This window comes from Jaculus jaculus, chromosome 12, assembly GCF_020740685.1.
Source record: "Jaculus jaculus isolate mJacJac1 chromosome 12, mJacJac1.mat.Y.cur, whole genome shotgun sequence".
NCBI lineage: Eukaryota > Metazoa > Chordata > Mammalia > Rodentia > Dipodidae > Jaculus > Jaculus jaculus.
In genome coordinates, this window is record NC_059113.1 from 59,701,356 (window position 1) to 59,715,181 (window position 13,826).

Genomic DNA, 13,826 nt, shown 5'->3' on the forward strand with positions numbered 1-13,826 from the left:
GTGTCCAGAGCTACAGAGGATGGGCTGGGTTGTTGGGAGTGGTAAGGAAGAGGGTCCTCAAGGGAAGGCCCAAGGCAGGAGACAGAGGTCACTCACCAGGTTCTCAGTTAAGCTCCTGCAGGTTCTCATAATCAGGAGCTCCCTCTCCCTCCTCTTCTACCTCCTGGGAGCTCAAGGTGCCTAGGAGGGCTGGAAAGACGAGCAGATACTGGTGTCTAACCTGAAGGCTACCTTCACAAGGCAGCTCCCCAGCTTCTGCTCCCTCCCCTGCCCAGGACACACCTGGCTCAGCCCTAGGCGCTGGCAGTTCCTGAGACACATTCACATACTCCCGACTCCCGTCTGTGGGAACAAGTCAGAAGGAGGGACAGCTATACGAACAGTGGGGGCAGGCCACATAGAGGGTGCACAGTATAATGACCACGGGATGGAACACGAAAGTCACTTACCCAAAGATGCCTCTGCGCTCTCCTCACTCTCAGGGACATTCACGTAATCTTCGCCTGACTCCACTGTAGGAAAGCCATTGGAGTGCTGCCACTTAGATAGCTCCTGATCCCCAGAGGCCCCTCATCCAGGTCCCCAAAGACCAACACCTTGAGACTCCAATATAACCCACCCTCCAACATAGGGATGCACAGAGAATATCATGGAAAAGCAAAGGTCTGAACAAAGGTAAGAGCCATGGAGCAGATCCACTGCACTGGAGGCACGGGGGAAAGGGAACAGTAATGCTGCAGGACCCAGATTGGTCCCCAGGCTAGGAGCAGAGATCAGGTGCAGCGCAGGATGGGGAAAGCTTGACGGCATGTATGAAAGGGAAATGACACACTTGGTCCAGCTGGCTTCCCCTTCCTCAAACCTGTAGGGCTTCCCAATATCCACAGCTGTTGCCTGAGCCACTCCTTCCCTGGCTTACACACATCACCTCCAGTGTTGCTTCATTCTTGTGGGTTACCTACATTCTGCATAAGAACCCAGACAGGCTGGGCTTTGGAGCCAGACTTCTTGGGTTCAAATCCCAGCTATAGCACTAACTGGGTGAACTCAGACAAGTTACCTAACCTCTCTTTCCCTTACTGTTCTCATCTGTAAAACAGTTCATAACAGGACATACCTTATAGGACTGTTATTAAAGCAGTAAATAGTAAAAATACAGCCTGTCACCCACTAAATGCGACTGAATTAAAGCAAATAAACCCTGAACCAGGCATGATGGCACGTGCCTGAGGTCACAGCCACACAGGAGGTTGGAACAGCACAGCTTCAGGCCAGGGATAAAGGCCATCTTAGGCATCACAGAAGCAAGAGTATATCAATCAATCAGTCACTATAACTTGATTAAAAAAAAAAAATCCTGCCATAGCACAGAGATAGAAGTAAAGAGCAGAAGAAAGGAGTAGGCAAGTGCCAGGCGTGGAGATATGCCTTTCATCCCAGCACTCAGGAGAAAGAAGATAGAAGAATTGCTGTGAGTTCAGGGCCAGCCTGGGACTACAGAGTGAGTTCCTGGTCAGCCTGGGCCACAGTGAGATCTATCTCAAAAAGAAAGAAGACAGAGAGAGAGAAGGAAGAAGGGAGGAAGGAAGGGAGGGAGGGAGGGGAAGGAAAGGAAGGAAAGAAGGAAGGAAGGAAAAAAGGAAGGAAGGAAGGAAGGGAGATGTATAAGCACCAGAGCACTTAGAAATGATGAGGTTTGCCGGATGTGGTGACACACATCTTTAATCCCAACACTCAGAAGCCAGAGGTGGGAGGAACACTGTGAGTTGGGGGCCACCCTGAGACTACATAGTGAATTCCAGGTTAACCTGGGATAGAGCAAAACACTACCCTGAAAAAAAAAAGAAGAAAAAAATTATGAGATTTTATGAGTTATATCCATCCAGTTTTACTAGGGCATGAGCAGTCCTCAGTTAACAATGGTTCTTTTATCACTGCAATATGATGCAAAGACTCATTAAACCCCTATCACTAACTCACCAGACACACCTAGTAAATAGTAAATAAAATGAATGGATAAAGCGAATGGTCTAGAGCTTAGGAGAGAAATGGAAAATTAGAAATCTAGATGGGAAATACAGCCCTGGTGAGGAAGCAATATTTCATGGTAAATATGGACTGGTTGAATTTCCCTAAACTAAAAATCCAAAATCAAAAGCCTTTTGAGGGGTGATAGGCTGCTACAAGCAGAAAATTCTAGACCATGGAACTTAGTTTCAAACAAAAGATTATTTAAATTATTACCTAAAGCTAGTGTCAAGACTCTGTATATGAAACACAAGTGTTTTTTTGTTTGTTTGTTTGGTTGGTTGGTTGGTTGGTTGGTTGGTTGGCTTTTGTGAGGTACAGTGTCACTCTAGCTCAGGCTGACCTGGAATTCACTATGTAGTCTCAGGGTGGCCTCGAACTCATGGTGATCCTCCTACCTCTGCCTCCTAAGTGCTGGGATTAAAGGCACACCTGGCACAAATGAGTTGTGTTTAGCCTTGAGTCCCATCTCCAAAATAATTAATTATGCACACACAAATATTCTCAAATCTGAAACACTCCTGGTTGTGCTTCAGGTAAGAAGGACAGAGGGAGGAGGAAGACAGAAAACTAAAGACCACCAGATCCTAAGGAAAGCACAAGGAATAAGGCCAGGGAGGATGAGACCAAAAGCAGCTCTAAAGAAACTAAGACAAATGGGAAAGTGTGGGGGTGGGGAGGGAGGGAATTACCATGGGATATATTTTATAATCATGGAAAATGTTAATAAAAATTAAAAAAAAAATAAAATGAAATGAAAAAAAAAAAAAAGAAACTAAGATTGGCCGGGCGTGGTGGTGCACGCCTTTAATTCCAACATTCAGGAGACAAAGGTAGGAGGATCACCATGAGTTCGAAGCCACCCTGAGACTACACAGTGAATTCCAGGTCAGCCTAGGCTAGAGTGAGACACTACCTTGAAAAACCAAAAAGAAAAAAGAAACTAAGCTCGGGGCTGGCGATATGGCTTAGCATTTAAAGTGTTTGCCTGCAAAGCCAAAAGACTCCAATTCAATTCCCCAGGACCCACATAAGCACAAGGTGGCATGTGCATCTGGAGTTTGTTTGCAGTGGCTGAAGGTCCTGGCATGCCCATTCTCTCTCCCTCAAATAAATAAAAATAAAGTAATTTTTAAATTTTATTTCTTTACTTGCAAGGAGAGAGTATGTGTGTGCCATTTCCTTCCACTGCAAACAAACTCCAGATACATGCACCACTGTGTGTATCTGGCTTTACATGGGTACTGGAGAATTGAACCTTGAAAAACCAAAAGAATAAAATAAAAAAAAGAAAGAAAAGGGAAAAAGAGAGCTGTAGAGATGGCTCAATGATTAAGGCACTTGTTTGCTAAGTCTGATGACTCAGGTTCGATTCCCCAGTACCCACATAAAGCCAGATGTGCAAAGTGGCATTTGCAGTGGCAGAAGGTCCTGTTGAACCAATTCTCTCTTCCCTCTCTCCCTCCCCCCATCTCTCAGATAAATCAATATTTGAAAAAAGGGGAGAAACAGAAGGACAACAATCAAGAAAGGAATGAGAGGGCAGAGAGCAAGGGCTCATGGAGGAAGCAGGGCACACAGAACCCAACTCACTGGAGAAGGCGCTGCCTCGGAAGCCTGGGCTGCTGGACACAGGGCCAGACGGGACAGCAGGGCTGGTGGCTGGGGTGCTGTCAGGAAGCACCTCTCTGGAAGGAAAGAAGGAACAAAGAGAGTGAACAAAGGACACCCAGCCACTGCCTCCACCACCTATGTAGCCACTCACAGGTAGCCCTCATTGGAATAGTCATCCTCATCTTCCTCCTCATCCATGTTCTTACAGGCCGGCTCTGGAAGTAATGACAAAGGGTCAACATGTCAACATGATCTGAGAAACGCCCCAGCCTGCCCAGCCAGCTCAGTGCCCAGACCCCAGACACACCTTGGTTCTCGTAGCTTGCCACACTGTTTGCTTCAAAGAGAGAGTCAGAAGACCTGGTCAGTTCAGCCTGGTCCTGTGTCCTGGCCCGCCCCAACCACCCAGCCCTCAGTAAACTTACCACTGTCTGAATCCTGCCGGGAAGATGGCATACGATGGGAACCCCTGGGGGGCTGAGGAGATCTCCTGGGAGTCAAAGGTTAGAGATCATGATAGTGGAGTTCTAGGGGCAAGAAGGGTTACAAGGAAGGAGATCCCCAGTCCAAAAATGTGAGAAGCACAGTGGGCCAGAGAAGAGAAGAGTTAAGAGGTACTCACGGGATGGGGAGCAGGTCTGGCTGGCTCAGAGGCAGGAAGGAGGTAACAGGCAAGTAGGAGGTAGCAGGCGGCATTTCTGAGGACAGAGAACCGAGCTCGAGGGAATGACTTGACATGACCCCCACCCCACACACCCTCATCAAGGTCTTGAAAGGCAGACAGGCCTGGAGGCTTCCACCTCCCCCTATCCCAGTGGGGTGGGGGAAAGCCCTCTGGAGAGCCCAGGATGGAGAAATGAACACAGGCTCGGGCACACTCTTCCCAGCACAACAGGTAGGCCTGTATACTCACGAGGTGGCTTGAAGAGGATGCTCCTGGGATATGAACTGGCAGGAGAAAGGCAGTCTGGGTGCAGGGCCAAGAGGTCCCAGACCCAGGCCAGCCACGGGGACAGAGGGAAAACACACGGGGGAAGAGGATTGCAGACTCACCTCTCTGCAGAAGCACTGTCATAGGAGGCTGGGGGAGAGAGGGCCAGTGAGACAGGATTGGGGTACAGGGGGGCAAGGGCTCTCTTGGGGGTAGGACTGAGGTAGGTAGACATTTAGGGAGCGAGGGATTGTGGAAAGGGTGAGGATCCTGCTGGGGCGCCCCGTATGCGGCATCTCACAGCTCCCTACTTACTTGGAAGCTCACGGCAGCGCACACACAGTGCCACCAGCAGTGTGGCCAAAGGCAACAGCAGGAGACCCAGCGCCAAAGGGGGCAGAGTGTCTGCCTCCATCTGCAGAGCCTGTACCCCGCCCGGCTGCACCACAGCCCCTATATGTAGAGGTGCAGCCAGCTGTGGGGCCGAGTGGGCCCCAGCCTGGAGCCTGGCAGGAGGCAGCTGTGCTCTCCTCCAAAACTCAAGGACGCACTCCCTTGTCGGGCTGAGCTGGACTCCGTGCTGGCTGAAGAAGCTACTCCCAGAGCCTGGGCTGGGCCCTGGCCATCCGTCAACCTCCTGTAAAGCCCGTGGTCCAGACACCCTAGGCGCGATCCCAGTGCCCAGTGGCACCTGCCCCACACTTGCTCCCACCCGCCTCTCCTTCTCTCCTCGACACCCTCGTGCGACAGGAAGCTGTGGTGAGAGCTGGGTGAGGGCAGGAAATCATCAGGCTCCTCAGCCTGCTGCACCCGCCCCCTACCCACCCACCCCCACTCAGCTGTGGGAAAGAGGAGGCGGCAGAGGGGCTGCCTGCGTTCTCAGGAAGGGACTGTCACTGCAGGGCTCAGCGACCCCTCCACTGGGAACAGAAAGATGCATGCTAGCCACACAAGCTATAGCCTCCCCAGGCCCAGGTTGGGAGAGCAACAGGGAGGTTCTGACCAAACCCCACAGTGCACAGGGCACCCCTTCTCCCGCCACCTCCCAGACCTGCCTGCTTCCAGGGGAGCACAGTGAGTCACCCTCACAAAGAACCAGCTTACTCAGAGGAGAGTCTTCCCTCTGGGTCATTTAGCCCAGAAGACAGGGACTTGCCCCTAAGAGTGACCCATAGTCCCTGGGGAGCCCTGAGGCTGGAGGCACTCTCCACTGGTATCCAGAGAAAGATAAGCAATCACTTTGGGTCTAATTACAAATTTTATTCCATTACAAATAGCACCAAACCTGTGGGCTGCCCCAGTGAGGGACCCCCGCCCAGATCCCCATCTCTTCCGTAGGCTACTCCTGTAGTGTCTGGGAGCTGGATGTGACCCAGAGCCTCCGCCTGTAACCTGGGTCGGATGAACCCAGGCACTATGGGCCCAGGGCCAGCAGTGGCGCGTGTGTAGACAGGTGAGCAACAGCTCCTCAAATGAGAACGCTAGACACAGGGACTCGGGTGGAGCGGCCTCGCTGGGGCACCACAATCCGGTCATCCGTGGGTCCCGCCTCATGCAACAGACCTGCAGTAGGGTGGGTCACAGTCAGGGCTGGACAGACTGAAGAGCCCAAGGGGGACAAACAAGGCAGTGGGACATGGGTGCGGCAACAGTGAAAGCCACCAGAGCTGTGGATACAGATAGAATGACAGATCAACTTGTTGGACAGCCCCAAGCTGAATGGGGAAAGGGCTGTATACTGAGATGCAGGGTACACACTCTCAGCCAACAGATGGACAGACAGTACTGTGATGGTAGGCAGTGACCCTCACTGACCCTGTATGTGGAGCTGGGCCCGCCGGCGGTCACCCTCAATGAACATGGCGGTGCCCAGAAAGGCTGCACCTCCGAGAGCGCCAACAAAGGCGCAGAGCATCAGTGAGAACTGCAGGGCCCGGAACTCAGACAAGAAGGAAGGGGGCCAGCTCCTGCGAAGGCGGTCAGAGATCTGTGGGGAGGATAAAGTCAGAGATCCAGGGAATAGGAGCTCCTGAGCACCAGGAAAAAAAGTAAAATGGACCTTTGTGTGGTGGCGCATGCCTTTAATCTCAGCACTAGGGAGGCACAGGTAGGAGGATCACCATGAGTTCAAGGTCACCCTGAGACTACATACTGAATTACAGGTCAAAGTGGACTATAGTAGCATGGACTATAGTGAGACTCTACCTTGAAGAACCCGGCCCCCAGAAAAGAGTAAAATGGAGCCTGGAAAGGGAGAGGTTTGGCCACAGCATGAGGCCTTTGGCCTCACAGACTAACTTCCAGACATCCTTCCTATCCAGCAGAGGACCTAAAGCAAGGTGCTAGGTACACAGGACAGCACCAACTTACTGGACCAGAATGTTCCATCCACCCAGGATCAGGCCACCAGTAATCTACCACAGTGGGGTCTATCAGGTCCCCAACCCAGCCAAAGGCAGTACTTACCAGGCCGATGAGGTAGGGGCTCCCAGCATCACCCAGCAAGTGGGACAGCACGATCTGAAAGGCCTCAGCAGTGGAACGTCGAGTGGGGATCACCACATACTGGAGAGAGAGGGGGGTAGAGCTCATTGTGTGTGGCGGGGGGTGGGGGGGCTCTAGGGAGACAGGGTCAAAGCCCAGTGTAAGCCCAAGGCTGGCATGTGACTGGGCAGGACTACAGGCCCCTCTGCAGCTGGACTCTGATATGCACATGGGTCGGACTGTGTAGAAGAGGAGGGCTACCTGAGCAAGTGCCATCTCCTGGATGCAAATCCCTACTCCCGTCGGCCTCTGAGCTAATCTGAACCTGTCTACTCACCAGCAGAATGTCAGCCACGATGGCCCAGTTCATAGACAGCAGGGTCTCTCCAATGAAGATGAAAACCTGAGTGGCAATGGGAGAGGGTGTTCTCAAGAGGAAACACTTGAACCAGTCTCACCCATTCATTCCTCAACACACCTCTGAGACAATGCTACTGTAATCAGTCCCATTTTACACATGAAAAAACTGAGCATAGAAAGGTTAAGCTGCTTTGACAACATCACCCAGCTGAGACTCCAAGTGAGGCACTGCCTCTACTGGCTGACCCCAGTCCTGCCCTGATAGTTACCTCCCCCCACACACACCCAGCACACCCTCTTCCCCTCTTCTAGCTACTCACATAGGTTGCCACGATGCTACCTCGGGCACAGGCCAGGGACAGGAAGAGGAAAGGCGCAGAGCCCAGGAGGCCAGCAGCACAGACCAGGGGGTCAGCCCGGGGGTTGAAGCGACGAAGGTGACGGCTGATCTCCACGCCCAGGCCCACACCCAGGACCCCAGTCAGGCAGGTGATAAGCCCGAAGATGAGACTAAGGATGAGGTAGGAGTATGGGAACTCGTCCCTCTTCAACAAGGCCCTCCGTCTGGAGAGGAACTGTCCACCCCATCCACCCTCACACCTGAATCTGTCTAGCAGTGTCCCAGGGCCCACACGTACCATCATAGTGCCTGAAACCGAAACCAGAAGTAGCTGGTGGAATCGGGATTCGAAATCTACTTGCCTGAGTCTGGATCTCCCCATGCAGAATACCCAGCCCCACCCAGCCTACATACCTGTCAGAGGAAGAGCATGAGTCTCCAGGAAGACAGGGTGGGGTCTCCCCCAGAACCACACGGGATCGTAGCAGGAATGCTGGGGCCCAGAGAGCCAGGGAACCGGTGACAAAGGCCACAGCAGTGAAGCCAAGGGAAGACAGGACGAAACTAGGGCTATGGACGTTGGGAAAAAGTCAGACCCCACACAGATGCCCCACAGGAATGGACCTCTCTTCTTCCTGGCTTATTAAGTCAGAAGCTGGGTGTGATCAGAGCCTGTAATTCAGGCACACATGCCACAAGGGGGCAGCAGCAGCTGGGTTCCGAAAACAAAAAACTAGGCCCCCACCCTTTTCAAGGGTCCAGTCCTATATGGAGGCCTCTGATGTGGAAGCAAGAAGGGATTAAACTCACTTTCGTGACAGTGCCCTCAGATCTGCCCACCATGAGGTGGGGCTGAGGGGTGGCGAATCTGAGTGTCGCTCCACAGCTCCTCTTGGGGGCTCTCGTACAACAAGAAACAGCAGCAGAACAGCCACTACCCCCAGCCCTGGTGTCACCTGGGGAAAGAGCAAGCTTCAGGACACAGGCCAGGGGTCAAAGAGCTGAGGCTAAGGAGAACAAGGGGCATGGACATCTCACACACCCCTCAAGTATTGGCTCAAGGAAGCTAAGCTTACAATTTAGAAGGGGGGATACCCACTAGAGGCCACCTGATATTTTTGGATTGTTTGTTTGTTCGTTTTTTGAAGTAGGGTCTCACTGTTGCCTGGCTGACCTGGAATTCACTATGTAGTCTCAGGCTGACCTCAAACTCACAACGATCTTCCTACCTCTGCCTCCCGAGTGCTGATACTAAAGGTGTGCGCCACCACCATGCCCAGTACCAACACCCTAATTTTTATAAGCCTAATTTTGCATCTTCTTTGATAAGAGCATCCTAACTTTCTTTGAGAAAAGCATGCTGCTCCCCCCCCCACACACACACAGTTTCTGTCAATCCACATGATTCAAATAAGATCCAACACTTGGCCAAGAAGACTGTCTATCTCCCATCCACAGTGACTGATGTCACAGTAGGCATATAACCCACATTCATCTAAAAAGACACCATCATCCCATGACTATTGCTCAAGGGTGTGAAGTATCCTGAATTATTCTGAAATTGCTCAACTAAAAGACAATCGCTTAGGGCTCTCAAGCACTTGAGAATAAAGCTAACAAGGAGGAAAAGAAAGCTGAAGAGAGAATGATCCAATTCCAGTGATGGCTTGGGAGCCCTGAGTCCATCTTTACTTGAAGTTCACCTATGGACTTTTCCATGAGGAAGGACAACACAATCACTTTCTGGGGCTTCCAGCTGTAAACTGGATTCCTGTCCTCTGCAAGCAGGACTTCTGTCTAGCACATGGCTTCCTGCTGAGACAGTCAGGTTCCCTGTGGGCTCAGAATGGTGAGCATAGTCTCAAAGGGGTTGCAATGTGTGTCAAAAAGGAGGAGCAGTGAGAATGCCACTGACCATCCCCCAGAACATAACCAGACTCACCCGCAAGGCCCAGTGCCAGTCCCCAGCCACATCCTTCACCTTGGAGCCTGCAATGTAACCTAGACCACTGGGGGAAGACAACAGGAAGAGAAGGGACATTTGGTCAGTCAACTACCCCACCTAGGCCCTGTGCCCACACCAGTCCAGTGTCTGCTCACCTGCCCACAGGAATGGCAAAGTAGAACACACTGAGCATCCGGCTCCGTTGGTCTGCCACGAAGAGGTCCGCGATCAGGGTGGGCGCAATGGTGGAGTAACTGGCCTCCCCAACCCCTACCAGGCCCCGGGTCAGGAGGAGCAGCCAGAAACGCTAGGGAAGGAGACATGAGGGGAGGTAGCACCCCACCCTGGAGCCAACCTCCCAGATGACCTCACCAGCTAGCACTTGAGGACAGGAGGGGCAGTGAGAGAGGCCTGGGGTTTGAAACACACAGACCTGGCTGTAACCCTGGTTTCACTTACTAGCTGTGATTTTGAGAAAGTTATTTAACCTCTCTGAGCCTCAGTTTCCTCATCTGAAAAAGGGGAAAAACAAGAACTTGTTCACAAAACTACTGTGACAACTATACAGTAAAGGGTCTGGTCATTACATTGTAATGAGGTGGAAAATAAATCTTGGTCTGTACTTTTTCTCTTCCAACCAACACACCCCAGTGGTGAACAATGATCTTAGGTGGTGGTAGTGGTATGGTATTTGCCTACCAAAGACACCTGAAGCTAAGGTCAGGGTATATGACCACCTGAAGACAATACGCAGGACCTGGGACCGAGGACAAAGTCTAGGGCAGAGTGACAGCAGAGGTGGGAAGTACTCAAGGGAACAAAGAAGCACCTGCCTAGGACGGAAACCAGCAGTGTGGCATCACAAGGTAGCAGTTTTAGGGAAGAAGTGGGTCAACATGCCTGAGGCTCTCGGGAGATCTGGCAAGCACAGGACTAGCCAAAGGAGCTGCACTGAACACCAGGAGCACTCTGTTGACTTTGGCAATAGCAGAGCCAAGCCAATGGAGTGGCAGGGCAGCACTTAAGAGTAAGTGACAGAGAAGTGCAGGCCTCATGACAGCTGCCCTCTGGCTGCTCTTTCTCTTGCACTGGGCTTTAAGAGGCCTTTCAGGAAGTCCAACCAGGAAGGGGAGAGGGGTTTTAATGGTGGAGAAAAACAAGAGTACTTAGGTATGAAGTGGAGGAGTCAAGGAAAGTGGGGAATGATGAGTAAAGAAAGTTCTAGAAGAAAAAGGAAGCGGATGGGGTGGGCATATTAACTCAGGCAAGGAGAAGGTGTAAGACTGAACAGACCAAGGAAACTAGAAGTTCCCCAGGCTCAGTCCAAAATGACTCCAGAGAGCAGCGGCAAAGATTGACAGGGGAGTAGGGAGTGGCCAAGCCAGCTCAGGGCCTCACCTCTCTGGGGATGAAGGATGACCCCAGTGTCACCAGGGACCAGAAGGCAATGCCCCCGCACATGAGATACTTCCGATTGTACCTGTCACCCAGGTAGCCAAACACAGGTGCCAACACCATGTAACTGGAGATGAACACTGGGGGGAAGCAGAGAGTCACAGCCCAGTCCCGGTCCCCTGCCCCCTACTCCTACTCCAGCTGAGGGGAGGGACAGGAAGGGCAGAAATGTCTAAAGCACCAGATTCCCACCCTCCTCCTCACTGTCATCACACCATCCAGGTCTCAACCCTGCAGCCCATCAGAGCTTGCTACCAAGGGGAGTAATGCAGTCATATCCTCACAGCCTTCTACCTTCCTTTGTAGAATGGATACTTCAGATAATATACATATATATATGTATATACACACACATCCCTCCCTCCCACCCAACCTAAAACAAAATCCACACTCCACACCATGCCCATGGTACCCTATATGATCCAGCCCCTCTTTTCTCTTCCTCTCTGTATCCCCATGGGCAACTGCCAAGGTCAACACCATCTTAGATAAGTTCAAGCAACTGACATTCCCTCTGTCTGGGATGTGTGCATCTCTTCACAAAGTTCAGCTACTTCAGATTCCAGCTCAAATACCTGCCCAGACTACCACAAGTCCCATCCCTGTCAGTCACATGCACTGTATGTTTTCTTTTATGTAACACTTATCCATATGAAAACTATCTCATTTTAATTAACACCTTCTAACAGGAAAATGTCTGCTCTGTACTGGCCAAGACTATGATTCACTGAACCCACAACCTAACACAAAAACAGATGTTCAATCAGCGACACGTATTGAATGAAAAAGGGTTAGGATAAACAGGGCCATCTAGAACAATTACTTCTCTAATTCCATAACACCTTGACATATGACCCCATTCTCATTTCTCCAGACTTAAAAGTACCTCCAGTTCCTCATGCCCTGGAGTAGGTAAAAGATCACTGCATGACTTTGTTTCAAATTCCTGTTCTGCTTCTAATTACTTATGTGGCAAGTCTTAAGTCTTCTCCAAGCCTCAGTTTGTTTATAAAAATACAGGTAGCTCTATCTGCTTCCTGTATAAAATAGAAATAGCAGCAGCTAGTCCTCAGCTGATGAAAGAATTAAAAGGATTAGAAAACAAGCATATCCTTCCAAAGTCCTGTTAACAGCACTTCCTCCAGGGCCGGGCACATAGGTGCTCAGAATTGTTTGAGAAATGAAGCAGGGAAAGAAGGAAAAGAAGACTTATCCTGGCTTCTCCTCCCCCAGAACACCAGTTCTCCTGCCATTATTTATTGTTTACCACATGCCAAACAGCACTAGGCAGAGGCATTTCATTTAATCCTCAAATCAGTCCTAAGAAATAGTCTGTGTTGGGCTGGGAAGATGGCTCAGCAGTTAAAGGTGCTTGTTTGCAAAACCTGATGGCCTGGGTTTGATCCCCCAGTACCCACATAAAGCCAGGTGTACAAAGTAGCATATGCATCTGGAGTTCATTTGCAGTGCCTTACATGCCCATTCATATTTTCTCTTTCTGCTTGCAAATACATATATATGTATTTTCTGACCTGTAATTCACTATGTAATGTGTCAGGGTGGCCTCGAACTCATGGCAATCCTCCTACCTCTGCCTCCCGAGTACTGGGATTAAGGGCGTGCGCCACCCCACCCGATCAAAAAAAAAGAAAAGAAAAAGAAATTATGCTGTTACTACTAGCTCCACCTTACAGACTGGGAAAGTGAGGCTTAGAGAGGATGTCTGCCTCTCTAAGGCAATAGTAAGTGGGTGAGTGGAGACTGAAACCCATGTCTGCCTTTATCATTAATCCAAACTGACTCCCTCTGACTAATTGGACAGAGTCAGAGCTGTCAGGGCCATTAATTCCCCTAGCTCTGGCCAAGACAAGCCCACTGGCCACTGAACCCTCATTAATGAGGCCCTAGACAGACCTACATGCAGCCGCAGTTGAGGTAGGACACGAAGAAAAGCTCCTGTGGCTCGAGGAGGCTACACTCACCAGTCTGGATGAGGCCTGAGCTGCTATCCCCGATGTTGAAGAACTGCTCGATATCTGGAAGGACGCCTGGAAGAAGAAGCGGGATGAGCTAGGCGAGGCGCTACCACCCCACGAACTGCCTTGCCCTGACCTCCCTCCTCCCCAGGGGGCAGCGCCCACCAGCCACGGTGAAGCGATCCATGTAGTTGAGGAGGTTGATGTAGCACAGCACCGCCACTATGAGAGCCGAATGGGCCGGAGATAAGCCGGTGATGCGCTGCAGCCCCTCCTGGTCCGGGACCTCGGGCTCCCCGGCCTTGGGAGTGCCCACAGACCCTGGGATGCCCAGGTGGCCGGGCACTGGCTCGTCATCAGGGTCATCCGCCTGGCTGAGGAACGGCGCCGTGTCGGAGCCTGCCATGGTCCCAGGCGGCCTCGCCTGGCCGCGTTCCGGTCCCACCTGCGAGCAAGGAGGCTAGAAAGAAAGGATGGAGGGTCCCGGGCACGGAGAGGGCGCCCGGCTGGGCTAGCAGCTCGCTCCGAAGCGCGGAACACAACTGAGAAGGGCCCCGTGCCCCGTCATTCCCTCCAATCCCAGCGGACACAACGCGCGGAAGGGACTTGTGGGACACAGAAGCGGGCCGGGGAGGACCTGCCCGTCCGCGCGGACGCACACCGGCCCGGGAACGGAGCGCACCGAACGCCCTG

At 51.7% G+C, this 13,826-nt stretch overlaps 2 protein-coding genes across 2 annotated transcripts; both read right to left on the reverse strand.

The window, feature by feature from the left end:
- Window positions 1–103: 103 nt before the first annotated feature.
- Window positions 104–4,988, reverse strand: Lat (linker for activation of T cells). Its single transcript, XM_004670181.2, has 11 exons — window positions 4,889–4,988; window positions 4,696–4,723; window positions 4,556–4,590; window positions 4,265–4,340; window positions 4,068–4,132; window positions 3,950–3,979; window positions 3,794–3,857; window positions 3,622–3,716; window positions 450–512; window positions 283–342; window positions 104–180 (listed from the first exon to the last, which is right to left on the reverse strand). The coding sequence occupies exons 1-11, from the start codon at window positions 4,986–4,988 to the stop codon at window positions 104–106; spliced, it is 693 nt and encodes a 230-aa protein (XP_004670238.1).
- An 824-nt stretch (window positions 4,989–5,812) lies between these two features.
- Spns1 (sphingolipid transporter 1 (putative)) lies at window positions 5,813–13,826 on the reverse strand. The gene is made up of 12 exons (XM_004670219.2): window positions 13,299–13,826; window positions 13,140–13,205; window positions 11,101–11,237; window positions 9,858–10,009; window positions 9,700–9,766; window positions 8,568–8,713; window positions 8,172–8,327; window positions 7,738–7,927; window positions 7,395–7,460; window positions 7,040–7,138; window positions 6,389–6,560; window positions 5,813–6,136 (listed from the first exon to the last, which is right to left on the reverse strand). The coding sequence occupies exons 1-12, from the start codon at window positions 13,537–13,539 to the stop codon at window positions 6,042–6,044; spliced, it is 1,587 nt and encodes a 528-aa protein (XP_004670276.1). The 5' UTR covers window positions 13,540–13,826; the 3' UTR covers window positions 5,813–6,041.

Coding starts and splice junctions, on each gene's coding strand:
- Lat (XM_004670181.2), bottom strand. CDS start 4,988: ATGGAGGCAGACACTCTGCCCCCTTTGGCGCTGGGTCTCCTGCTGTTG. Junction 4,341..4,555: donor CATCCTCTTCAAGCCACCTC/GTGAGTATACAG, acceptor CTCTGTCCTCAG/AAATGCCGCCTGCTACCTCC. Junction 3,717..3,793: donor TATTCCAATGAGGGCTACCT/GTGAGTGGCTAC, acceptor CTTTCCTTCCAG/AGAGGTGCTTCCTGACAGCA.
- Spns1 (XM_004670219.2), bottom strand. CDS start 13,539: ATGGCAGGCTCCGACACGGCGCCGTTCCTCAGCCAGGCGGATGACCCT. Junction 13,206..13,298: donor GGATCGCTTCACCGTGGCTG/GTGGGCGCTGCC, acceptor TTCTTCTTCCAG/GCGTCCTTCCAGATATCGAG. Junction 10,010..11,100: donor CATCCTTCATCCCCAGAGAG/GTGAGGCCCTGA, acceptor CTCCTTCCCTAG/CGTTTCTGGCTGCTCCTCCT.